This window comes from Setaria viridis, chromosome 6 (assembly GCF_005286985.2).
Source record: "Setaria viridis chromosome 6, Setaria_viridis_v4.0, whole genome shotgun sequence".
In the NCBI taxonomy this organism is placed as follows: domain Eukaryota; kingdom Viridiplantae; phylum Streptophyta; class Magnoliopsida; order Poales; family Poaceae; genus Setaria; species Setaria viridis.
Genome location: NC_048268.2, coordinates 8,069,308 through 8,093,328, shown reverse-complemented (window position 1 = coordinate 8,093,328; position 24,021 = coordinate 8,069,308). Strand labels below are relative to the sequence as shown.

The following is a 24,021-nucleotide window of genomic DNA, read 5'->3' as shown; positions in this document are numbered from 1 at the left end:
CATATTTGTAGAATATAAAATGAAATATTACTTTAATTAGAAAAGGACAAGAAAAAACATCGGGTCTTAATACAAATCTTTTCGATCATTCTTCCCATGTCCGCACATCACTACGGGAAAGTTCAAAATTGCCGAGTGTATTTTTTTTGCCGAGTGTTTTTTTCGAGCACTCGGCTAACAAGCTTTTCGCCGAGTGCCAAGCCAAAAACACTCGGCAAATAAAAAACACTCGGCAAATCGGGGCTTTGCCGAGTGTCAAATAAAAAACACTCGGCGAACCCCCCTCTTTGTCGAGTGTCAAAAAAAACACTCGACAAAGAGGGGGGTTTGCCGAGTGTCAAAAAAAACACTCGGCAAAGAGGGGGTTCGCCGAGTGTTTTTTTTGACACTCGGCAAAAAAATAATTTTTTTCCTCTTTTCACCATGAAATTTTTCCTACTTCCCACATACAACATGTGGTACTCCATGTTAAAATTTGGTATATTTTTAGATTTATTTGCTATATTTATTTAATTAATTGCATTTCAAGGGAATTTTTGGTATAAGTCAAATTTGAACTGCAAGTGATTCAAATTATGGAACAAAATGAGTAGAAAAATGATATTCATGTTTTTTGGCCCAATTTGAGACCTGACCCATGAAATGACAAGAAATTTCGAACATCTTGTTCAGGAAACACGACTATGAACGTGTGGCAGTGGTATTTTTAAATTATAAAAAAACAAGCAAAGTCTGAAAATCATGAGATTTGTCATGATGTGATGATATCATAGGTGGAGGCTGTGGAAAAAAATTGAGAATGTTTTGCCCATTTCATCACGTACCATATTTACAAACCGAAGTATTTCAGAAGAAAAATAGTAACGTTGAGAAGGATTGCATAAGATTTGGAGTCAAAATGACGGTCCAGTTTTGATTTGACTACAAAACTTTTTGTACAGTCAATAGAGAATATATATTATTTCATGTAAATTTTTGATAATTTTTTGAAACTGTTAGATATTTTTAAATTTTTTTTTAAAATAGCTTTGCCGAGTGTCCTAGGGTAGACACTCGGCAAAGAACCCTTCACCGAGTGTCACCCTAGGACACTCGGCGACTTAATTCCCCGGCCCCAAGGACTAAGTCCCGGCCGCACCTTAAGTCCCGGCCGCACCGCACCTCTTTCCCCCGTCACTCCCACTCGTCACTCTACTCCCACCTCTTCCTCTCTCCTTCCCGCCGCCACCCGCCGCCCAGCGCCCCCCACCGCCGCCCGGCGCCCCCGGCCCCGGATCCGCCGCCGCCCGACGCCCCCGGCCCCGGATCCGCCGCCGCCCGGCGCCCCCGGCCCCGGATCCGCCGCCCGCCCGGCCCCTCCACCGGATCTGCTTCATGGCGTGGCGGCGGGAAGCAGTGGCGGTGGCTGGCAGCGGTGTGGATGGTGGCGGCGGCGGAGCAGGTGGCGGCGGCGGCGGCGGCGGAGCAGGATGTGCTGGTTTGGAACATGATTTTTTTTATTTTTTTCAATAATTGTTCGCCGAGTGTTTTCTGGGCACTCGACAAAGTCTTTGCCGAGTGCCCGACACAAAACACTCGGCGAACCAGTGTTTGCCGTCAAGATTTTTGCCGTGTGTCGTTTGCCGAGTGTTACACTCGGCAAACGCTTTGCCGAGTGTTTTTTGGGGCTTCGCCGAGTGCCCCTGGCACTCGGCATCTTTCCTGTTTCCCGTAGTGCATGGCCATGTACCTTATACTAACACCCCCTCCCTTTTTGGATTCCTAGGAATATCTGAAATGTGACATTTCAGTATTTGAAGAAAAATATGTTTATATTTGTAGAACATAAAAGGAAATATTAATTTAATGGGAAAAGCACAAAAAGCTGGCCTAGCCACCTAGGTAACAGTCCAGTGCAATGACCTCCTTCAACCCTTACTTCTCCAAGCCCACACAACGGTTAGCACACCATATACCATGGGATCTTAGAAATGGAGATATTTCGTGATCTTCATGGCTAACATAGAATATGGAGTTTGTAATTTTTTCTTCAGCGAGAGATATATAGAGAAAAGACTTTTATTTTGTCCTTATATATTGTCAACTTGATTGATTTTTCATTGCCATTCCCCTTAGTGAGCCGCACAGGACCTACTCGTGGGCCTGGGATGCATGCCCGACAACGCGAAGTAAAGCGGCGGCGCTAGCAAGCAAGCAGGCGAGTAGGTGGCCAAGAGGCGGTGGCAGAGCAAACCTTCACTGGAAAACCTAGCTGCTTATCAATGAAATCTGTACAAACCGATCACCAATCTGTCATAATCCTTTAACCAAAGTTGGAGATGGTTCACTCAACTACAAGTCATAGATAGGACTTTTGTTCCCTAGCTCAACGGATTTGGAGATCGAAGCTTCTGAACATGAACAAAACTCGAGCTTAAACTGAACCCTTTGAACACGTTCTTCGGTTAAACAGTCCACACCAAAACAGTGCAAGATTCAAATTTTGAGCTCACATTTAAATACTTAAACCTCCTTTTCCTTGTACAAGAGCTACTGACATTGGTTAACCATAGACTGGAGATTCCATTTTGCATGATCTTGTCCAATGTGATAATGTAAACTTTCTCAAAATCTTGACCCAAATTTGCCCACTTAGCACCATTTTTAGACTTCATTCAGTTTATCAGCTAAGTTGAAAACTGCACAACTTTCAAACTACGAGCCTCAGTTTAAAATTTAAATCTCTCTTTTCCTTATCAACAACATGTCCAAAATGCTCACCGGATACCCAAGATCATTTGTAGTCCAAAATCCTCCGGGGTCTCTACGATGATTTTCTTCATAAATCAAATCCAAAAATGGTCACTTGATCATATTTTAAGACTTACGATTTTTTCCTGATTTTTTTCAAGTTGACGCTAGTCAACAACTTTAACTACGCCATTGAGGTCCTTATGACTTGAATTTCCTCTCAAACTTGATTCCATTGGATTCTAAGCACTTTCAACTCTTGATTCCTCATTTGGTCAAATTTTTCGAAATTTGAATCTTTAATTTGAATTTTTTACCACATTTGACCCAAATTTGACTTAACTCATAATATCTCCTTGTAAGCCAAATTTCATCATTGACCTAATGATGGTCTTCTTTAGGTTTGAAACACACTTGGTGTTACAGCCTCTCCCCATTAAAAAAATCTCATCCCGAGATTCCAAATGCTCGACTTCTTCTCAAGGAAAATGTGTCATAGTTTTCTCTTTACAACCCCATAAAAGAAATTGGGGGACTGCTTTTGTATCCATCTAATTTCAAACCTCTTCAAGTCAGAATACTTGGATTCCAAGTTCTCTGCCTGTTCCCAAGTGGCCTCATCCTTGGTGTGGTTCTTCCACTGTACCTTGTAAAACTTGATACTTTTGGTGTGAGTATCTCGTATTTTATGATCCAAAATCTTATTAGGTCCTTCTTCATAGGTCAATTACGGTTCCAAGTCAAGTTCTGGATCTTCTAGAAGTTCTTCAGGAAGTAAGAACCACACCAAGTGTATAGAGTTGGTCTGGCAGTAAGAGTCTGTAAGCAACAGGATCTTTTTGCTCTAAAATTTCATATGGACCAATATACCTCGGAGCTAGCTTTCCTTTGACTCATAAATATTGCACTCCTTTCATAGGTGATACTTGGAGATATACAAAATCTCCAACTTTAAAGACCCAAGGTCGTCTTCTCTTATCGGCATAACTTTTCTGTCTTGATGGTGCTATCTCCAAATGCTTACGGACCTTTTGAATTTTTTCTTCTTCTTCAATAACCAAATCAGGTCCAAGGTTTGCTCTTTCTCTTGCTTCTAAACAATTCAAAGGTGTTCTGCACCTTTGGTCATATAAAGCTTGAAACGGTGCCATGTGGAAAATTAGTCAAAATCAATTTCAATGAGACAAGATTTTGCAAATCCTCAATTATGCAGTCATTCGATCAAATACAGGCAATCCTTTTTATTTGTCACTTTGATTAATCAAATCATAGGATTTGAAAGAAAACATTTAGGCAATTTGCTCAAGCACCGATCGATATAGACACATGCGCCATGCATGCATACATCATACTTACACCATGCACGAACGGACACTAACAGTTCCATAGTTGCCTTACACTGTAGCCTAAGAGCGGCCAATCAGCAAACCTTAGAAAAAAATGTCTCGCTGGCATGTGAGCCCGATCTCTTTTGAAATTTTATTTAGAGGTCAATATAAATTTCCATCCGATGCCATACGCGCGCGTCCGATGTGTCGCTCAGACCTGGAGGCTGGTCTTGTAGACGGATCCGACCTTGAAGCTAGCGGGAATGGCGTCATCGACGACGCGGTAGCCACCGGACTTGGCAGCGAAGCGGATGGAGAAGGGGCCCTTGAGCGGCGCCTTGCTGTCGAGCGTCCAGGTGCCAGTCGGGCCTTCCTTGAGCTCCGAGAAGTCGCTTGCGCCCTTCTCCTTGACCTCCACCTCGGAGATGGCGGTGCTAGGGATGAGGACCAGGCGGGTGGCGCTGCAGCCCGGCCCGGTCTTGAAGGTGAGTGCGGAGCCGCATGAGCCCACGGCCAGCAGCACGGCCAGCACCGCGGCGGCGAGAAGGATGGAGGACCTGGAGGCCATTGTTGGTGGAGAGCTAGCAAGCTATTAGCGTGCGTAACCTTGCTTGTTTCTTGATCGAGCGAGGGATGGATGTGTGTGTGTAGTGGTTGATGTTTCACGTATTTATTGGCGGCGGGAGCAAGAAGCCGGGCATGGATGTGCGGTGCGCCATGAAGCTCGCTGGCCGGCTTGTTCAACGAGCAAGGTCATGTACAATTGCTATAAATGGATTCGAGCTTTGGTGGTCTCTGTTGTTTTGCTCTCCTCTCAACAAAAAGGAGAAGATAAGCGCAATACACACAGTAAAAGATAGTCTTATTTCTTATTTCTGCAATAAATCGCCTCTCTACTTATTGCTTTTATAAACAAAAACATAGTAACTCGTCCTCGCTTATTCCGGTCACGGCGAGACTATAATATACTCCCTTCATTACGCAATGATTTAGGAGAGAAACATTTTATGATGTTTTAGAGCTACAAGAGAAATTGTTGTCTTATGATATTTAATAGACATGGGTGGTCATTTTACATGGACTTTTTCTTAATGTTCAGGTACATTGTGTGCTACGGACAAACATTGCATAAGTTGCATAAGGAGGGACCAGCTTATGTAGGAGCTTCATTGCAGTATTGTGGTATGACAACGTCTTTGCCAGGTACTCTTAGATTTTAGGAACTCTTCCGTTGTTGTTGAATTTTAGGAACTCTTAGATTTTGCGAGTATGAAGGGTGACATCACGGCATTTAAAAATAAAGATGTACATATCATATTTGTAGAATATAAAATGAAATATTACTTTAATTAGAAAAGGACAAGAAAAAACATCGGGTCTTAATACAAATCTTTTCGATCATTCTTCCCATGTCCGCACATGGCCATGTACCTTATACTAACACCCCCTCCCTTTTTGGATTCCTAGGAATATCTGAAATGTGACATTTCAGTATTTGAAGAAAAATATGTTTATATTTGTAGAATATAAAAGGAAATATTAATTTAATGGGAAAAGCACAAAAAGCTGGCCTAGCCACCTAGGTAACAGTCCAGTGCAATGACCTCCTTCAACCCTTACTTCTCCAAGACCACACAACGGTTAGCACACCATATACCATGGGATCTTAGAAATGGAGATATTTCGTGATCTTCATGGCTAACATAGAATATGGAGTTTGTAATTTTTTCTTCAGCGAGAGATATATAGAGAAAAGACTTTTATTTTGTCCTTATATATTGTCAACTTGATTGATTTTTCATTGCCATTCCCCTAACCATCAAATGGACTCCAAGAGCAAAGATCCACCACCCACTCATTATTACACGCAAACATATCGTAGGATTGTCTTCAATCCCATTCTACTACTACTGATCTGTAGCCTCATTGTCTTCTGTCCAACCTACCTTCCTAGCATTTGCCTCCGGTGCCGAGAAGTCCACAGCATGCCTCACTTTTTCTATGGTACACCTACCTTTCTTTGCCATGTCTCAACTCTATTCCCATTGTTGGCACCGGCGGAGCTTAGTGTAAATCAAGCGGAGTAGGGGACATGGCCTCCCAGGATTTTGAGATTCCTTTAGAGTAAACAATAATTGCTAGGCTTAAAATGTTGATGTCATCTTTAAATTAGCAGCCCCTTCTGGATCTCACGTGAAGGTTCGCAACTAATTGTTGGGTCCAAACCAGCATACTATTGCTGCACAAATCTATCTTCGTTGCTGCCTGCCAGGGGAGCATCAAAATTTAGTTTCAAATTCTATGATAGGTCAAAATGGCAAGATTTTACGTGACCATTGATTTTATTTCTTTACAAATAGTCATCAAATTCTAGATTTGAAAATCCTCAATAAGGCCGATCATCGATGAAATACAGACAATTCTTTTTGTTTTTTTCACTTTGATTAATCGAATCACAGGATTTGATAAAAAAACATTTCAACAATGGGCAGAACCGCTAGTCGATGCACGCATGATGCATGCATACAATGTACATGAGCGGATGGACATCAGCAGTTAAACATTTGCCCTATACCGTAGTCTAAGAGTGGCCGATCAGCTAACCACAGAAGAAAATATTAGCATGTTGGCATGCAGGCCCGAAAAATTATTTGGAGGTCAATATAATTCCCATCCAACTCCAAAGCGTGCGGGTACGTTCCATTGCTTAGACCTGGAGGCTGGTCTTGTAGCTGGAGCCGGACTTGAAGCTAGCGGGGATGGCGTCGTCGACGACACGGTAGCCACCGGATTTAGCGGCGAAGCGAATGGAGAAGGGGCCCTTGAGAGGTGCCTTGCTTTCAAGCGTCCAGGTGCCGGCCGGCCCTTCCTTCAGCTCCGAGAAGTCGCTGGCGTCCTTCTCCTTTACCTCCACCTCGGAAATAGCAGTGCTGGGGATGAGGACCAGGCGGGTGGCGCTGCAGCCGGGGCCAGTCTTAAAGGTGAGCGCGGAGCCACATGAGCCGATGGCTAGCAGAGCTGCCAGCGCAGCCGCAGCAAGCAGGATGGAGGACCTGGAGGCCATTGTTGTGGCGAGGTAGCGAGGTGTGACCTTGCTTGTTTCTTTGATGGATTGAGGGGGGATGCGTGTGTGTGGTGATCGAGTTGCAGCTGGGTACGTATTTATGGGTGGTGGAGGGAAGAAAGCTGAGCATTGGACGTACGGTGCGCCACGGACATCGCTGGTCAGCTTGTTCAAGGACCGACACGTGTACTCAATTGCTAAAATCCGAGCTTGGTAGTCCCGATTGTGTTGGTCTCACACAAAAGAAGAAGCGCAGGGCATGCACTCCTCTCAAAAAGGGAAAAGAGAAGAACAGAATAGCATGCAGTCCTCATCGCCACCCTAATCTCTATTCTTCTTTCTATACCCTCCTCTCAAAAAAGAAAAGAGAAGAAAAGAATAGGCATGCGGTCCTCATTGCCTCTCTAGCCTCTACTTCTTTTTTATATAGACTAACTAAAAACAATAAATCAACCTTTGCTCCTATGGAGATTGTTATATACTCGATTCCTTCTGCAACGCTTGTCCATGATCTCGGTAAAAAATAATTTTACAATGTTTGTCCATGATGATATCAAAGGAGTATCTATTGAGGTGCCGGAAGTGGAGTTGGGTGGTTGGTGGAGCTGTGGACGAGAGGAGGTGGATTGGAAGGCAGCGAGGTTCGAGGAATCGGTCGCGAGGCGGCTTGTGTTCTTGCAGTAGAGAGAAAGAAAGAGATAGCAGTGGTGGCTTGGATCTTTATGGGCCAGGGAAGGCAGTAAGGAGGCCAGCTATGGCTCTATAGCATGTGCGCGACGCGTACGAATGCTTCGGTGGCAAGGCGGTAGCGGACATCAATTCCACTATTCTCACAGTATTCCCAGAAGTCATGGTTGTTGAAGTTGGATCCCAGGTCTGTGATGATTCTGTTTGGAAAACCGTAACGGTGTACGATTTCATCCAAGAAGTCGAGGACTCAGTCTGCCTTGGGGCAAGTGTCTGGTTTGACCTCGATCCATTTGGTGAATTTGTCGATGGCCATGAGTACTCGGTTGAAACCTCCTGGCGCAGTTGGCAGTGCTCCTATCATGTCTAGCCCCCAGGAAGAGAAAGACCATGTTGGAGGGATTGTGACTAGTTTGTAGGCAGGGACGTGTTGTTATTTAGTGAAGAATTGACAACCTTGGCATTTTCGGACCAATTGTTTTGCATCTGCCAACGCCATGGGCCAGTAGAAGCCTGCTCGGAAAGCCTTGCCTACTATCGTTCGTGAAGATGCATGGTTGCCACAGATTCTTTTGTGAATTTCTTCTATGATTTCTTGGCCATGTTCTCGGGTGACACACTTCATGAGCACCCCTGATGATGCACTTTTCTTGTAGAGCTTGTATACGTAGTTTTTTCCTCATCGGGAAACTTGCTCAGCTTGATTTTTATTAGATGGTAACTTATGGTCTTTGATGTAGTCAATGAAGGGTGTCCTCCAGTCGACTTCTATCATCATAATTTCCCAAGTAACTTATGTAGTTTTGACCACTGGTGGTGTAACATGTTCTAGTATGGACGGTTTATGTAGTTCGTGTACAAAAATTCCTGCTGGAACTTCTGCACGAGTCGAGCCCATTTTTGATAATACGTCAGCGGCTACGTTGTTGTTGCGGACGACATGATGAAATTCCAAGCCTGAAAACTTATTTTCCAGTTTGCGGAATTCTTTGCAGTAAGCGTCCATGTTGTCCTTGTTTCGATCCCATTCATCATTGACCTGGTTTATAACGACTAGTGAGTCGCCGTATACGAGTAGTCTTTTGATTCCGAGGGAGATTGCAAGACGAAGGCCGTGTAGCAGTGCTTTGTACTCAGCTTCATTGTTTGAGACTTCCCAAAAGATTTGTAGTTCGTATTTGAGTTGGTCTCCTTTTGGGAAAATGAGGAGCATGCCTTCGCCGGCTCCTTCGAGTTTGAGGGAACCGTCAAAGTACATTACCCAGTGCTCTGGCCTCTCCACTGGTGTTGGCACTTGGTTTTCTGTCCATTCAGCTATGAAGTCGACCAAAGCCTGAGATTTGATGGTTGTTCTTGGTTTGAAGTCCAAAGATAGAGCTCCATGCTCTACTGCCCATTTAGAAATTCTACCTGTGGCATCTCCATTGTGGAGGATTTCACCGAGCGGGAAGTTGGTGATGACTGTAATGCAGTGCTCTTGAAAATAGTGTCGCAGCTTTCGTGAAGTGAGCAGAATCACGTAGAGTAGGTTTTGTATTGGCGGGTACCGAGTTTTGGAGTCTGAGAGTACTTCACTGACGAAGTATATGGGTCTTTGGACTTTGTAAACATGGCCTGGCTCAGACCGCTCGATTACTACTACGGTGCTGATGACGTGAGTAGTAGCCGCTATGTATAGGAGCAAGTTCTGATTTGGAGATGGAGCAGTAAGGATTGGTGGTTTTGACAGAAAGTCTTTAAGTTGCGTCAATGTTTGTCTGCCTCTTCTATCCATTTAAACTTGTCCTACCATTTGAGAAGCTTGAAGAAGGGTAGTCCTCATTCTCCAAGTCTTGAGATGAATCGATTAAGGGCTGCCATGCAGCCCATGAGTTTCTGCACATCCTTCATGCTAGCCAGTGCGTGCATGTTTGTTATGGCAGATATTTTCTTCGGGTTAGCCTCAATTCCGCGATGGCTAATGATGAACTTGAGTAGTTTGCCGGAAGGTACTCCAAAAATGCATTTGGTAGGGTTAAGCTTCCATCGGAAAGCTCGTAGGCTTGAGAAGGTTTCCTCCAAATCGACAATTAGATCCTCTTGATTTCTTGTTTTGATGACTACGTCGTCTACGTAAGCTTCTACGTTACGATGCAAATGCTTTTCGAAGCACATCTGTATAGCTCGTTGGTAAGTTGCTCCCGCATTTTTTAATCCAAATGATATTATTTTGTAGCAAAAGGCCCCAAATGGAGTGATGAAGGCTGTCTTAGCTTGATCTTCTTCTTTGAGGCTTATCTGATGGTAACCCGAGTAACAGTTGAGAAAGCATAGCAAATCGCACCCAGCTGTAGAGTCGACTACTTGGTCGATCCTGGGTAGTTCAAAGGGGTCCTTTGGACAATGTTTGTTGAGGTTGGTGTAATCGACGCACATTCTCCATTCGTTGTTTTTCTTGCGAACAAGTACAGGATTGGCTAGCCAGTCAGGGTGAAAGACTTTTTTGATGAACCCTGCTACGAGTAGTTTGGCTAGCTCTTTTTTGATCGCTTCTCGTCTATCTTGGGCGAGCCTACGGAGGCGCTGTCGTTTTGGGGTAGCTTTGGGATTAACGTTTAGAGAGTGCTCAATCAGTTCCTTGGGCACACCAGGCATGTCAGCTGGTTTCCAAGTGAAGATATCGTGGTTTGCCCGAAGAAAACTGATGAGCGCGATTTCCTATTTAGGGTCTAGCCCTGTTCCAATCAAAGCTGTCTTAGAAGAGTCGCCGGTCTGGAGATCAACTGTTTTGAAGTCTTTCTCATTTGTTGGCTTCACCTTTGCTGACCCTGACTTGTTTTCTGGTATTTCAAGTTCTGTTGGGTGAAGTTTCTTTGAAGCTAAGAAAACTTGTTGCATAGGGCTGGGTGCTTGAGAGGTTGCGGCAATCTCCACTGCTTCAGTGTCGCACTCGTAGGATCGCCGTAAATCTCTTCATAGCGTTAGTTCTCCCTTGGGCTCTGGCATTTTGAGTACCAGGTAATTGTAGTGTGGTATAGCCATAAACTTAGCTAGAGCTGGTCTCCCGAGTATGGCGTGGTAAGATGTCTCGAAGTAGGTGACTTCAAATCTAATGTACTCGGTTCGGTAGTGTTCCTTAGTTCTGAAAATGACTGGCAGGACGACTTGTCCTAGTGGTATGGCTGCGTTTCCTGGTACTATTCCGTAGAAGGGTGAGTCTGTTGGAATGGGCATGTCCGTGACGTCAAGACACATTTTCCGTATTGTTTTGGTGAAAATGACGTTGAGTCCGCTTCCGCCATCAATGAGTACTTTTGTCAGTTTTGAGCCTGCAACAACAGGATCAAGTACTAGGGGAAATCGACCTAGTTTTGAGAATTTTGTCCATTGGTCCCTTCTGCTGAAGGTTATGGGTACCTCTGACCATTTTAGCGGTGTTGGATCTGTTGGTTCGATGGCCATGATTTCCCTGAGTACCAGTTTACTGGACCGCTTGGATGTGGTGCCTAGGATTCCACCAAAAATGACGTTGACTGTTTTGGAGGTAGTCTGGAAGTCGCCTTCTCCTTCTTCATCGTTGTGGACCTTGTTTTTGCCTTTATCTTTTTTCTTGTTGTACTCCATGGGAGGTGGTGGTGCGGGCAAATCTTGCATTACTCGGCGCATGCTGTAGCAGTCTATTTCTAAGTGTTTGCTAGTCGGGTGCAATGGGCGCTGTTTTTTGAGTAGTTCGGTGAAGCTTGGCCCATCATCAGTTTTGCGGGATCCCTTCTTCCCTGAGTTAGTCATGGAAGCGATTGTGTTGTCGGGTTTTTGTTTGCGATTTTGATTGCTCGAAAAGTTGTTTTGAGTATCGCTGTGGTTGTTTCTATCCTGGTCATGGTTGTTATTGTCGCGCCTGCGGTTGCGATGAGAGCCGAACCGTTCTCGCTCTTTATCTTCTTCGTCTTCCTATTGTTGCACCATGACTTTGAGATCTTTGACAGTGGTTGGTCATCGTCTGCCGAAGTCTTGGTATGTTCGTCGATCATAGAGACCATTTTGGAAACACTCGATGATGACTGTTTCTGAAATGTTGACTATAGTGGCCTTCTTTTCGAAGAATCATCGTAAGTAGTCCCGTATTGTTTCGCCTTCTTTCTATTTTACTTAACTTAGGTCGATGTTGTTGCCTGGTCTAGTCATGGAGCCGGCATAGTTTTTGGTGAAAGCTTTCGTCAAGTCTTGGTAAGAGTCAATTGATCTAGGCTTGAGCGACCCAAGCCATGTTAGAGGTGCGGGTTCCATGCATATGGGAAAATGGATGACTTTGGTGCCGTTATTGCCTCCGGCTGCCTGGACTGCCAACGAGTAACATCGGAGCCATTTAATTGGGTCTTGCTTGCCATCATACTTAGTGATTCCTGTTGGCTTGAAGTTTTCGGGCAGTCTTGTCCTCATTACCTGAGTTGTGAAGGAAGGAAAGTGGTTGTAATTGTCGACTTCTTGCTCGCGTCGACTATTGATTATTTCTCGTAGATCACTGAAATGCGATACTTCATGATTTTTCCGGACATGGTGAGGACTTTTTGCGGAATTGGTGCAGCTGACCTCTCCAACATCTTTTTGTCGCACTGGAGCTTCATTTTTGCTCGGTCCTTGGCTATGTTGCAATGGTTGGTTGACTACTTCGTTGTTATTTCTTTGTGCTTCAGGGAAGCCATTGTTGATTGTAGCACCTCTACTGCCCTCTTGATGAGCTGTAATGCGAGGAAAAGATGGGATTGGTGATTCCTTATTGAGTAGCTTGTAACCTTGTTCTGCGAGTTGTGCAATTAGTCCGTTGCCTCGCTGTGCAAGTTGAGCTGTGATTTCGTTATCTCTATCTTGAGATATGAGAGTTGATATAAGATTGATTGAGGCAATTGCCGCGAGTGGAGTGTTGTGCTCTTGAGCCTGTACTGCGTCAATGCTCTTTCAAGGTTTGTGATGGGAATTTTTGTAGCCAGCATTTGTCGTTGTTCAGCCTGAGTAATATTGCGCATCCTTCTTTGGTTTCTTTGATCGGAAGTTTCATCTTGTGGGACGTTAGCTGATGACTCGTCCTCTGAGACGTTGTCGAGTTGTGCTATCCGTCGAGGGGTTCTCTGTTGGCTAGTACCCGCGTTGTTATTTTGAGTAATGATAAAGACTTCTCTGTTTGGGTAGTAGCTTCCAGAGCTTGATGTTGCAATTTCTGTGAAACTTTCCTCGCGGCTTGAAGTGAGTGGGATGCCTTCCTGGTACGGGAGGTTGTCTATATGAGCGACGAGGCGTGACTCGTAGTTGCGGGCAAGGAGAGATGGTCTCATTCCTAACCAGTGAACGAATCTGCCTTGTGATGTTGAAGTTATTACCAGACCTTGGGCTAGTCCTGATAGGGGGATCTCTGGGACGTAGTCCGAGTCGGAGTCGTCGCCTTTGTCTTCCCCGTGTTCGAGTTGAGTTCGAGTGAGGAGACCTTAGTAGACCTCGGCTGTATTGCGGAGTCCGTATGGGAACCGTTTTGGAGTCGAAGTCGATTTGTGAAATGACTGGGAGTGACTAGTCCGAACTGGGGTCGAGTCCGCAGCGTAGTCGAACTCGGTGTTGTTGATTTTGAAATTTTGGTTTTTCCTGACCGAATCCTCTGTTTTCAGCTGAGAAAGGCTTTTGTCGAGAGATTTCTTCTCCTGGATGTTGATGATTTGGCATTGAAACGATCCAGTGTCGTCAGCGATACGGAGCCAAGATCCGAAAACAAAAGTTGCGCCTGCCTCGAAGGTGAAAACATGCTTGATAACGACAGCTGCCATCGAGCTCGCATAGAGAAACTCGACGACTTCCCCTACCTGGCGCGCCAGCTGTCGGTGTTTTATACCGGCAACCCACCTAGGGGGTACCCTAGGTGGTCTTTTGTGCGGTAAGGGCCGTCGAGAATCAAGGAGTCAATGGTGACGCAAGGAATGCGATTTAGACAGGTTCGGGCCGCTAGATCGCGTAATACCCTACGTCTTGTAAGTTGGTTGTATTGAGCTTGGATGACTTGAAGAAGTTGTCTTTAAGGGGGGTCCCTGCCCACCCTTATATACTCGGGAGGGTAGGTTTACAAGTTTGAATCCTAGTCGGGTATGGTTACAGAGTTCTACTCGGTGTAGACCGAGTAGTTTCCATATGCCTACCTAACTAGTCCGAGTGGGATACGCTTCTTCCCGCGTAGCCCCCTAGTCTTGATTGTGTCCGAGTACGCCCCTTAGTGGGCCGCACAGGACCTACTTGTGGACCTGGGATGCATGCCTGACAACGCGAAGTAAAGCAGCGGCGCCAGCAAGCAAGCAGGCAAGTAGGTGGCCAAGAGGCGGTGGCAGAGCAAACCTTCACTGGAAAACCTAGCTGCTTATCAATGAAATCTGCACAAACCGATCACCAATCTGTCATAATCCTTTAACCAAAGTTGGAGATGGTTCACTCAACTACAAGTCATAGATAGGACTTTTGTTCCCTAGCTCAACGGATTTGGAGATCGAAGCTTCTGAACATGAACAAAACTCGAGCTTAAACTGAACCCTTTGAACACGTTCTTCGGTTAAACAGTCCACACCAAAATAGTGCAAGATTAAAATTTTGAGCTCACATTTAAATACTTAAACCTCCTTTTCCTTGTACAAGAGCTACTGACATTGGTTAACCATAGACTGGAGATTCCATTTTGCATGATCTTGTCCAATGTGATAATGTAAACTTTCTCAAAATCTTGACCCAAATTTGCCCACTTAGCACCATTTTTAGACTTCATTCAGTTTATTTGCTAAGTTGAAAACTGCACAACTTTCAAACTACGAGCCTTAGTTTAAAATTTAAATGTCTCTTTTCCTTATCAACAACATGTCCAAAATACTCACTGGATACCCAAGATCATTTGTAGTCCAAAATCCTCCAGGGTCTCTACGATGATTTTCTTCAGAAATCAAATCCAAAAATGGTCACTTGATCAAATTTACAGACTTACGAATTTTTCCTGATTTTGTTCAAGTTGACGCTAGTCAACAACTTTAACTACGCCATTGAGGTCCTTATGACTTGAATTTCCTCTCGAACTTGATTCCATTGGATTCTAAGCACTTTCAACTCTTGATTCCTCATTTGGTCAAATTTTTCGAAATTTGAATCTTTAATTTGAATTTTTTACCACATTTGACCCAAATTTGACTTAACTCATAATACCTCCTTGTAAGCCAAATTTCATCATTGACCTAATGATGGTCTTCTTTAGGTTTGAAACACACTTGGTGTTACAGCCTCTCCCCATTAAAAAAATCTCATCCCAAGATTCCAAATGCTCGACTTCTTCTCAAGGAAAATGTGTCATAGTTTTCTCTTTACAACCCCATAAAAGAAATTAGGGGACTGCTTTTGTATCCATCTAATTTCAAACCTCTTCAAAAAGTTCATAATACTTGGATTCCAGGTTCTCTGCCTGTTCCCAAGGAGCCTCATCCTTGGTGTGGTTCTTCCACTGTACCTTGTAAAACTTGATACTTTTGGTGTGAGTATCTCGTATTTTATGATCCAAAATCTTATTAGGTCCTTCTTCATAGGTAAATTATGGTTCCAAGTCAAGTTCTGGATCTTCTAGAAGTTCTTCAGGAAGTAAGAACCACACCAAGTGTATAGAGTTGGTCTGGCAGTAAGAGTTTGTAAGCAACAGGATCTTTTTGCTCTAAAATTTCATATGGACCAATATACCTCGGAGCTAGCTTTCCTTTGACTCATAAATATTGCACTCCTTTCATAGGTGATACTCGGAGATATACAAAATCTCCAACTTTAAAGACCCAAGGTCGTCTTCTCTTATCGGCATAACTTTTCTGTCTTGATTGTGCTATCTCCAAATGCTTACGGACCTTTTGAATTTTTTCTTCAGCTTCAATAACCAAATCAGGTCCAAGGTTTGCTGTTTCTCCTGCTTCTAAACAATTCAAAGGTGTTCTGCACCTTTGGTCATATAAAGCTTGAAACGGTGCCATGTGGAAAATTAGTCAAAATCAATTTCAATGAGACAAGATTTTGCAAATCCTCAATTATGCAGTCATTCGATCAAATACAGGCAATCCTTTTTATTTGTCACTTTGATTAATCAAATCATAGGATTTGAAAGAAAACATTTAGGCAATTTGCTCGAGCACCGATCGATATAGACACATGCGCCATGCATGCATACATCATACGTGCACCATGCACGAACGGACACTAACAGTTCCATAGTTGCCTTACACTGTAGCCTAAGAGCGGCCAATCAGCAAACCATAGAAAAAAATGTCTCGCTGGCATGTGAGCCCGATCTCTTTTGAAATTTTATTTAGAGGTCAATATAAATTTCCATCCAATGCCATACGCGCGCGTCCGATGTGTCGCTCAAACCTGGAGGCTGGTCTTGTAGACGGATCCGGCCTTGAAGCTAGCGGGAATGGCGTCATCGACGACGCGGTAGCCACCGGACTTGGCAGCGAAGCGGATGGAGAAGGGGCCCTTGAGCGGCGCCTTGCTGTCGAGCGTCCAGGTGCCAGTCGGGCCTTCCTTGAGCTCCGAGAAGTCGCTTGCGCCCTTCTCCTTGACCTCCACCTCGGAGATGGCGGTGCTAGGGATGAGGACCAGGCGGGTGGCGCTGCAGCCCGGCCCGGTCTTGAAGGTGAGTGCGGAGCCGCATGAGCCCACGGCCAGCAGCACGGCCAGCACCGCGGCGGCGAGAAGGATGGAGGACCTGGAGGCCATTGTTGGTGGAGAGCTAGCAAGCTATTAGCGTGCGTAACCTTGCTTGTTTCTTGATCGAGCGAGGGATGGATGTGTGTGTGTAGTGGTTGATGTTTCACGTATTTATTGGCGGCGGGAGCAAGAAGCCGGGCATGGATGTGCGGTGCGCCATGAAGCTCGCTGGCCGGCTTGTTCAACGAGCAAGGTCATGTACAATTGCTATAAATGGATTCGAGCTTTGGTGGTCTCTGTTGTTTTGCTCTCCTCTCAACAAAAAGGAGAATATAAGCGCAATACACACAGTAAAAGATAGTCTTATTTCTTATTTCTGCAATAAATCGCCTCTCTACTTATTGCTTTTATAAACAAAAACATAGTAACTCGTCCTCGCTTATTCCGGTCACGGCGAGACTATAATATACTCCCTTCATTACGCAATGATTTAGGAGAGAAACATTTTATGATGTTTTAGAGCTACAAGAGAAATTGTTGTCTTATGATATTTAATAGACATGGGTGGTCATTTTACATGGACTTTTTCTTAATGTTCAGGTACATTGTGTGCTACGGACAAACATTGCATAAGTTGCATAAGGAGGGACCAGCTTATGTAGGAGCTTCATTGCAATATACTAACACCCCCCTCCCTTTTTGGATTCCTAGGAATATCTGAAATGTGACATTTCAGTATTTGAAGAAAAATATATTTATATTTGTAGAATATAAAAGGAAATATTAATTTAATGGGAAAAGAACAAAAAGCTGGCCTAGCCACCTAGGTAACAGTCCAGTGCAATGACCTCCTTCAACCCTTACTTCTCCAAGACCACACAACGGTTAGCACACCATATACCATAGGATCTTAGAAATGGAGATATTTCGTGGTCTTCATGGCTAACATAGAATATGGAGTTTGTAATTTTTTCTTCAGCGAGAGATATATAAAGAAAAGACTTTTATTTTGTCCTTATATATTGTCAACTTGATTGATTTTTCATTGCCATTCCCCTAACCATCAAATGGACTCCAAGAGCAAAGATCCACCACCCACTCATTATTACACCCAAACATATCGTTGGATTGTCTTCAATCCCATTCTACTACTACTGATCTGTCCAACCTATCTTCCTAGCATTTGCCTCCGGTGCCGAGAAGTCCACAGCATGCCTCCCTTTTTCTATGGTACACCTTCCTTTCTTTGCCATGTCTCAACTCTATTCCCATTGTTGGCACCGGCGGAGCTTAGTGTAAATCAAAGCGGAGTAGGGGACATGGCCTCCCAGGATTTTGAGATTCCTTTAGAGTAAACAATAATTGCTCGGCTTAAAATGTTGATGTCATCTTTAAATTAGCAGCCCCTTCTGGATCTCACGTGAAGGTTCGCAACTAATTGTTGGGTCCAAACCAGCATCTATTGCTGCACAAATCTATCTTCGTTGCTGCCTGCCAGGGGAGCATCAAAATTTAGTTTCAAATTCTATGATAGGTCAAAATGGCAAGATTTTACGTGACCATTGATTTTCTTTCTTTACAAATAGTCATCAAATTCTAGATTTGCAAATCCTCAATAAGGCCGATCATCGATGAAATACAGACAATTCTTTTTGTTTTTTTCACTTTGATTAATCGAATCACAGGATTTGATAAAAAAAACATTTCAACAATGGGCAGAACCGCTAGTCGATGCACGCATGATGCATGCATACAATGTACATGAGCGGATGGACATCAGCAGTTAAACATTTGCCCTATACCGTAGTCTAAGAGTGGCCGACCACAGAAGAAAATATTAGCACGTTGGCATGCAGGCCCGAAAAATTATTTGGAGGTTAATATAATTCCCATCCAACTCCAAAGCGTGTGGGTACGTTCCGTTGCTTAGACCTGGAGGCTGGTCTTGTAGTTGAAGCCGGACTTGAAGCTAGCGGGGATGGCGTCGTCGACGACACGGTAGCCACCGGATTTGGCGGCGAAGCGAATGGAGAAGGGGCCCTTGAGAGGTGCCTTGCTTTCAAGCGTCCAGGTGCCGGCCGGCCCTTCCTTCAGCTCCGAGAAGTCGCTGGCGCCCTTCTCCTTTACCTCCACCTCGGAAATAGCGGTGCTGGGGATGAGGACAAGGCGGGTGGCGCTGCAGCCGGGGCCGGTCTTAAAGGTGAGCGCGGAGCCACATGAGCCGATGGCTAGAAGAGCTGCCAGCGCAGCCGCAGCAAGCAGGATGGAGGACCTGGAGGCCATTGTTGTGGCGAGGTAGCGAGGTGTGACCTTGCTTGTTTCTTTGATGGATTGAGGGGGGATGCGTGTGTGTGGTGATCGAGTTGCAGCTGGGTACGTATTTATGGGTGGTGGAGGGAAGGAAGCTGAGCATTGGACGTACGGTGCGCCACGGACATCGCTGGTCAGCTTGTTCAACGACCGACACATGTACTCAATTGCTAAAATCCGAGCTTGGTAGTCCCGATTGTGTTGGTCTCACACAAAAGAAGAAGCGCAGGGCATGCACTCCTCTCAAAAAGAGAAAAGAGAAGAACAGAAATGCATGCAGTCCTCATCGCCACTCTAATCTCTATTCTTCTTTTTATACCCTCCTCTCAAAAAAGAAAAGAGAAGAAAAGAACAGGCATGCGGTCCTCATCGCCTCTCTAGCCTCTACTTCTTCTTTTTTATATATACTAACTAAAAACAATAAATCACCTTTTGCTCTTGTGGAGATTGTTATATACTCGGTTCCTTCTGCAACGCTTGTCCATGATCTCGGTAGAAAATAATTTTACAATGTTTGTCCATGATGATAGCAAAGGAGTATCTATTGTAATATTCCCCTAATTAAAAGTTCAAAAATAAATTATTATGCTATAGACTTATGACGTTTAATAGGGTTGTAGTGGTAATTTCACATGGATTTTTTTAAAACTGCTTGTGTGGTCTATGCGCTTAGTATGCTATGGACAAACATTGCATGATGAAGGGAGTACCCCGCTCCGTGAAAATGTACACCGAGCTCCAGACATCCTCATATTGGCTCGAAAACAAAAATCCTAGACCAGTATGCTATGTTTCTCTTCCTTCACCATTTTTCTCTCTCTTCATTACACGGTACCAAGTCCCCGGTCACCCCTTTATCAAAAAAAAGTTCTCGGTCCGCTAGATGGTCGTCTTTCTTGACTGAACTAGCTGTTCGGACACTTGCAAGTTCACCTCAAACTATGTGGTGTTCTTTGGCGATAGTCTTATATCTATTAGTCGACCAAGCGATAGTCTACAACCTCTTAGTTCTTGTGTAGAGAGGCAGGATATTGTGTGGTGACTAAATTATGCTGGCTGCACCACCTGCTTCATCGTAGCTTGGTGTCCTCCAGTACTTAATACTACCTCCTTTTATCTTTATTAAATTTCTATTTGGATTTTGTGATTCTGAAACGTGAGGTCTCAGCATTTGGAAAAAACAAGTATATTTGTAGGTATAAAATGAAATATTTGTTTACTTACAATAAGAGAGGAAAAAACATCCAACCCTCAAAATAGTCCAATGCGCCGACCCTTTCAATCTTTTTTCCCTAAAAGACCGCATATGGCCGATGCACCTAGGATCTTCACAATGGAGATATTCCGTGGTTTGTATAGAAAACGGAGAATCTTGAGTATGCATTTTTTTTTCTTTGAAGAGATGTTACGTTTTCTACTTATATATCGTTGCCTTGATTTATGTCTTACGTTTTTTTTCTTTGAAGAGATGTTGTGTTTTCTCCTTTAATATTTATCTAAATTTTCCTAAACCTCCATTATTTTTTGGCCTTGGACACGGACCGCAACCTGGGCAGCCTTAACCATCTTCGTTCCCTCGCCAGCACATGTATCAAAGGGAAACATGTTCTATGTCCTATATACTAGTTTTTTTCTTTTGCTCTTCTTGCGAGTCTGACACATGTGATTTCAGAATTTGAAACAAACATGTCTAATTATATTTGTAGAATATAAAGTGAAATATCAATTTAGTTGGAAAAAGACAAAACATGTCATATTTTGTTGGAAAATTAGTCACCATCAATTTCCATGAGACAAGATTTTGCAAATCCTCAATTATGCAGTCATTCGATCAAATACAGACAATCCTTTTTATTTGTCACTTTGATTAATCAAATCATAGGATTTGAAAGAAAACATTTAGGCAATTTGCCTTACACTGTAGTCTAAGAGTGGCCAATCAGCAAACCATAGAAAAAAAATGTCTCTCTGGCATGTGAGCCCGATCTCTTTTAAAATTTTATTTAGAGGTCCATATAAATTTCCAATCCGACGCCATACGCGCGCGTCCGATCTATCGCTCAGACCTGGAGGCTGGTCTTGTAGACGGATCCGGCCTTGAAGCTAGCGGGAATGGCGTCGTCAACGACACGGTAGCCACCGGACTTGGCGGCAAAGCGGATGGAGAAGGGGCCCTTGAGCGGCGCCTTGCTATCGAGCGTCCAAGTGCCAGTCGGTCCTTCCTTGAGCTCCGAGAAGTCGCTTGCGCCCTTCTCCTTGACCTCCACCTCGGAGATGGTGGTGCTAGGGATGAGGACCAGGCGGGTGGTGCTGCAGCCCGGCCCGGTCTTAAAGGTGAGCGCAGAGCCGCATGAGCCCACGGCCAGCAGCGCAGCCAGCACCGCGGCGGCGAGAAGGATGGAGGACCTGGAGGCCATTGTTGGCGGAGAGCTAGCAAGCTATGAGGGTGCGTAACCTTGCTTGTTTCTTGACGGAGCGAGGGATGGATGTGTGTGTGTGGTGATTGATGTTTCATGTATTTATTGGTGGCGGGAGCAAGAAGCCGGGCATGGACGTGCGGTGCGGCATGAAGCTCGCTGGCCAGTTTGTTCAACGACCAAGGTCATGTACAATTGCTATAAATGGATTCGAGCTTTGGTGGTCTCTGTTGTTTTGCTCTCCTCTCGACCAAAAGGAGAAGATAAGCGCAATACGCACAGTAAAAAATAGTCTTATTTCTTATTTCTGCAATAAATCGCTTCTCTACTTATTGCTTTTATAAACAAAAACATAGTAAATCGTCCTTGCTTATTCCGGTCACGGCGAGACTATAATATACTCCCTTCATTACGCAATGATTTAGGAGAGAAACATTTTATGATGTTTTAGAGCTACAAGAGAAATTGTTGTCTTATGATATTTAATAGACATGGGTGGTCATTTTACATTGACTTTTTCTTAATGTTCATGTACATTGTGTGCTATGGACAAACATTGCATAAGGAGGGAGTACTCCGCTTGGGTGGAAATCTCTGCTACCTACGGATGCCTCTGATCTCGACCTAAAAAAAAAGTCTTATGCAATGTTTGTCCCTCTTCTCTTATTTTGTTCAGGGGCGCATTTCGACTAATCATACTATTATGGAAGAGTAAAAGCCCGTTTCAAATTTTTGGTGGGTCAAAATGCCAGGTTATTGTTTTTTTTTAACGAACAAAAGCAAGTTATAACTTGAGCATTGATTTTCTTTGTTGGCATTTTCAATTAATTGAGATTTGCAAATCCCCAATGTAATTATGCCGGTCATCAAATGCATCCATTCGAGACAATCTTTTCAGATTTTTCATTGATTAACCAAATCACAGGATTTGATAAAAAAACATTTCTGCAATTTGAACAACCACTGGTCCATATACACATGCTACATCATGCGTGCGCGGATAGACACTGGCAGTTGTACGTTGCCCTACACTGTGGACCATGGGAGTGATCGATAGAAGTTCAGGGAAAAAAAAATCAAAACTGACCCCTGCCCTCGAAGCTCTGGCCGAACGCCCACCCCTGCGGCACGACGTTGTCCAGCTCCACTGACCTGCCGTCGCCAGCAACGACGCGGAATGAGAGGCCCTGCCCGACGTGGCGGCTGTCGCCGCTGGTCCAGATCTGCCCCCAGTTCCGCGACATGTCCGCCCACTGCCCGTCCCATGACCCCCTGACGGCCATGGCCTTGACGTCCCCGGCGCCGGCGACGTTGAAGACGAGCACGGCGACCCACCACTGGTTGCCCTTCATCTCGAAGCGCACGCCGCCGCGCTTGGCGCAGGGCACGCGGCGGTACTGCACGGGGATGATGCCGACGTGGAAGTCGGTGACGAGGCGCAGGAACATGGGCTTGGACAGGTCGAAGTGCCGCAGCGGCGGGTTGCACCAGTTCTCGTTGGGCTTGGAGTAGTTCGCCGGGCACAGGTTCGTCGCCGTCACCGTCACCGGCGCGCCGCCGGGGGCGCAGTAGGAGCTGCCCTGGCACCGGAGCTCGTAGCAGCCGCCGCAGGCCCTGCCCTCGCCGAAGAGCGCCACGCTCAGCGCCGTCGTCTCCAGCCCGTACCCCTGCTCGAACAGGTTGCCGTACCCGCACGCGCCCTCTGCGTGCACGATCGAAAGCCACACACTATGACGCACGTGCGTGCGAGAACAAACGACAAATAAACCAAGATAGTGGAGTGTATTCTTATTTCTTACGCATGGTCTCGCCACCGGTCTCGTCGCCGTAGAACGTGGCGTGCGCGTCCTCCCAGTCGTCGGCGGCCGACAAGGCCGGCAGCAGCAGCAGCAGCGCCGCCGCCACCACCACGACGGCGGCTGCCGCAAAGCGAGACGACGACGGCGACGCACTTGTATCCATGTAAACCACTACTACTAATCCAACAAGGTTTTGGACTGTGGTATACTATGGCCTATGGTTTCGGCTTTGGCCGGAGCCTGCTCTTTATAGGGCAGCCAGTGGCGTATACTGTGCAAGCACTTGGCAAACTCTTATAAATGCTGTGAGCAGATGAAATCCTACTGATTTTGACCGGAACGCGTAGCCAAATATGTTTTTGACACGATTACGAATGTGATGGCAAGGGAAGATTTAGCATTAATTAAACGCTGTTGATGAATTCAAATTAGAGCAATTTATTGCTGAAGATTGTGTATATCTGTAAGATGGATATAACCATGGCACAAAATCTACTGCATTTCTGTGTCATACAGTGCAGGAGATTGTTCATGGGATGATGCATGCATTCCACCAAGTATTTTGCCATTGGGAGATTGTGGATTTCGGCGTGTCGTCTACTACATTTATCCTCAAGATATAGTACTCTGAATTCAAAATATGAACGGCAAAAATGTATGACCGGGTGAGATTTGATATCAAATTCCAGCACCAGAGATGCGTGCCGACGCCATAGCCACTCCACTAGTGTGCGCGTGCGCCGGAATTCACCATTGACACACACCACCATCAATTTCTTCTCGTATAACTTATTCGGCAATTTGGCAAGAGATTGAATAATTAATGGACCTTAAAATGTTGCTGGAAACAGAATCTTAGTGCAGATGCATATTGTTGGAAAGCAAATATATACTAGCCAAGGCTAATAAGTTAAGTATTAAGTTGGCACCATCAAAATATTCAGATAAGTATTTGCCAATTGTGGGCTGCGTTCATACATCAATCTGTAGGAAAGTATTTATGAGTT

General features: G+C 44.8%; 6 protein-coding genes across 6 annotated transcripts; all 6 read right to left on the bottom strand.

Annotated features, from left to right (window-relative positions):
- Nucleotides 1-4,049: 4,049 nt before the first annotated feature.
- Nucleotides 4,050-4,703, bottom strand: LOC117862107 (pollen allergen Phl p 2). The gene has a single exon (XM_034745618.2). The coding sequence runs from the start codon at nt 4,624-4,626 to the stop codon at nt 4,270-4,272; it is 357 nt and encodes a 118-aa protein (XP_034601509.1). The 5' UTR covers nt 4,627-4,703; the 3' UTR covers nt 4,050-4,269.
- Nucleotides 4,704-6,551: 1,848 nt separating this feature from the next.
- Nucleotides 6,552-7,170, bottom strand: LOC117862115 (pollen allergen Phl p 2). The gene has a single exon (XM_034745625.2). It carries the CDS (start codon nt 7,120-7,122, stop codon nt 6,766-6,768), a length of 357 nt encoding a protein of 118 aa, XP_034601516.1. The 5' UTR covers nt 7,123-7,170; the 3' UTR covers nt 6,552-6,765.
- An 8,717-nt stretch (nt 7,171-15,887) lies between these two features.
- Nucleotides 15,888-16,634, bottom strand: LOC117862130 (pollen allergen Phl p 2). Its single transcript, XM_034745646.2, has one exon. It carries the CDS (start codon nt 16,555-16,557, stop codon nt 16,201-16,203), a length of 357 nt encoding a protein of 118 aa, XP_034601537.1. The 5' UTR covers nt 16,558-16,634; the 3' UTR covers nt 15,888-16,200.
- Nucleotides 16,635-18,248: 1,614 nt separating this feature from the next.
- On the bottom strand, nt 18,249-19,083 carry LOC117862178 (pollen allergen Phl p 2). Its single transcript, XM_034745705.2, has one exon. It carries the CDS (start codon nt 18,955-18,957, stop codon nt 18,415-18,417), a length of 543 nt encoding a protein of 180 aa, XP_034601596.2. The 5' UTR covers nt 18,958-19,083; the 3' UTR covers nt 18,249-18,414.
- A 1,721-nt stretch (nt 19,084-20,804) lies between these two features.
- LOC117862126 (pollen allergen Phl p 2) lies at nt 20,805-21,264 on the bottom strand. Its single transcript, XM_034745642.2, has one exon. The coding sequence runs from the start codon at nt 21,213-21,215 to the stop codon at nt 20,859-20,861; it is 357 nt and encodes a 118-aa protein (XP_034601533.1). The 5' UTR covers nt 21,216-21,264; the 3' UTR covers nt 20,805-20,858.
- An 822-nt stretch (nt 21,265-22,086) lies between these two features.
- On the bottom strand, nt 22,087-23,283 carry LOC117861637 (expansin-A4). Its single transcript, XM_034745208.2, has 2 exons — nt 23,015-23,283; nt 22,087-22,917 (listed from the first exon to the last, which is right to left on the bottom strand). Exons 1-2 carry the CDS (start codon nt 23,175-23,177, stop codon nt 22,292-22,294), a joined length of 789 nt encoding a protein of 262 aa, XP_034601099.1. The 5' UTR covers nt 23,178-23,283; the 3' UTR covers nt 22,087-22,291.
- Nucleotides 23,284-24,021: the final 738 nt, after the last annotated feature.

Bases quoted from the DNA above. Each gene is read 5' to 3' on its own strand.
- LOC117862130 (XM_034745646.2), bottom strand. From the start codon at position 16,557: ATGGCCTCCAGGTCCTCCATCCTTCTCGCCGCCGCGGTGCTGGCCGTG.
- LOC117862126 (XM_034745642.2), bottom strand. From the start codon at position 21,215: ATGGCCTCCAGGTCCTCCATCCTTCTCGCCGCCGCGGTGCTGGCTGCG.
- LOC117862107 (XM_034745618.2), bottom strand. From the start codon at position 4,626: ATGGCCTCCAGGTCCTCCATCCTTCTCGCCGCCGCGGTGCTGGCCGTG.
- LOC117862178 (XM_034745705.2), bottom strand. From the start codon at position 18,957: ATGTGTCGGTCGTTGAACAAGCTGACCAGCGATGTCCGTGGCGCACCG.
- LOC117861637 (XM_034745208.2), bottom strand. From the start codon at position 23,177: ATGGATACAAGTGCGTCGCCGTCGTCGTCTCGCTTTGCGGCAGCCGCC. The intron at 22,918-23,014 runs GTAAGAAATAAG...TCGTGCACGCAG, and splicing joins GACCGGTGGCGAGACCATGC to AGGGCGCGTGCGGGTACGGC.
- LOC117862115 (XM_034745625.2), bottom strand. From the start codon at position 7,122: ATGGCCTCCAGGTCCTCCATCCTGCTTGCTGCGGCTGCGCTGGCAGCT.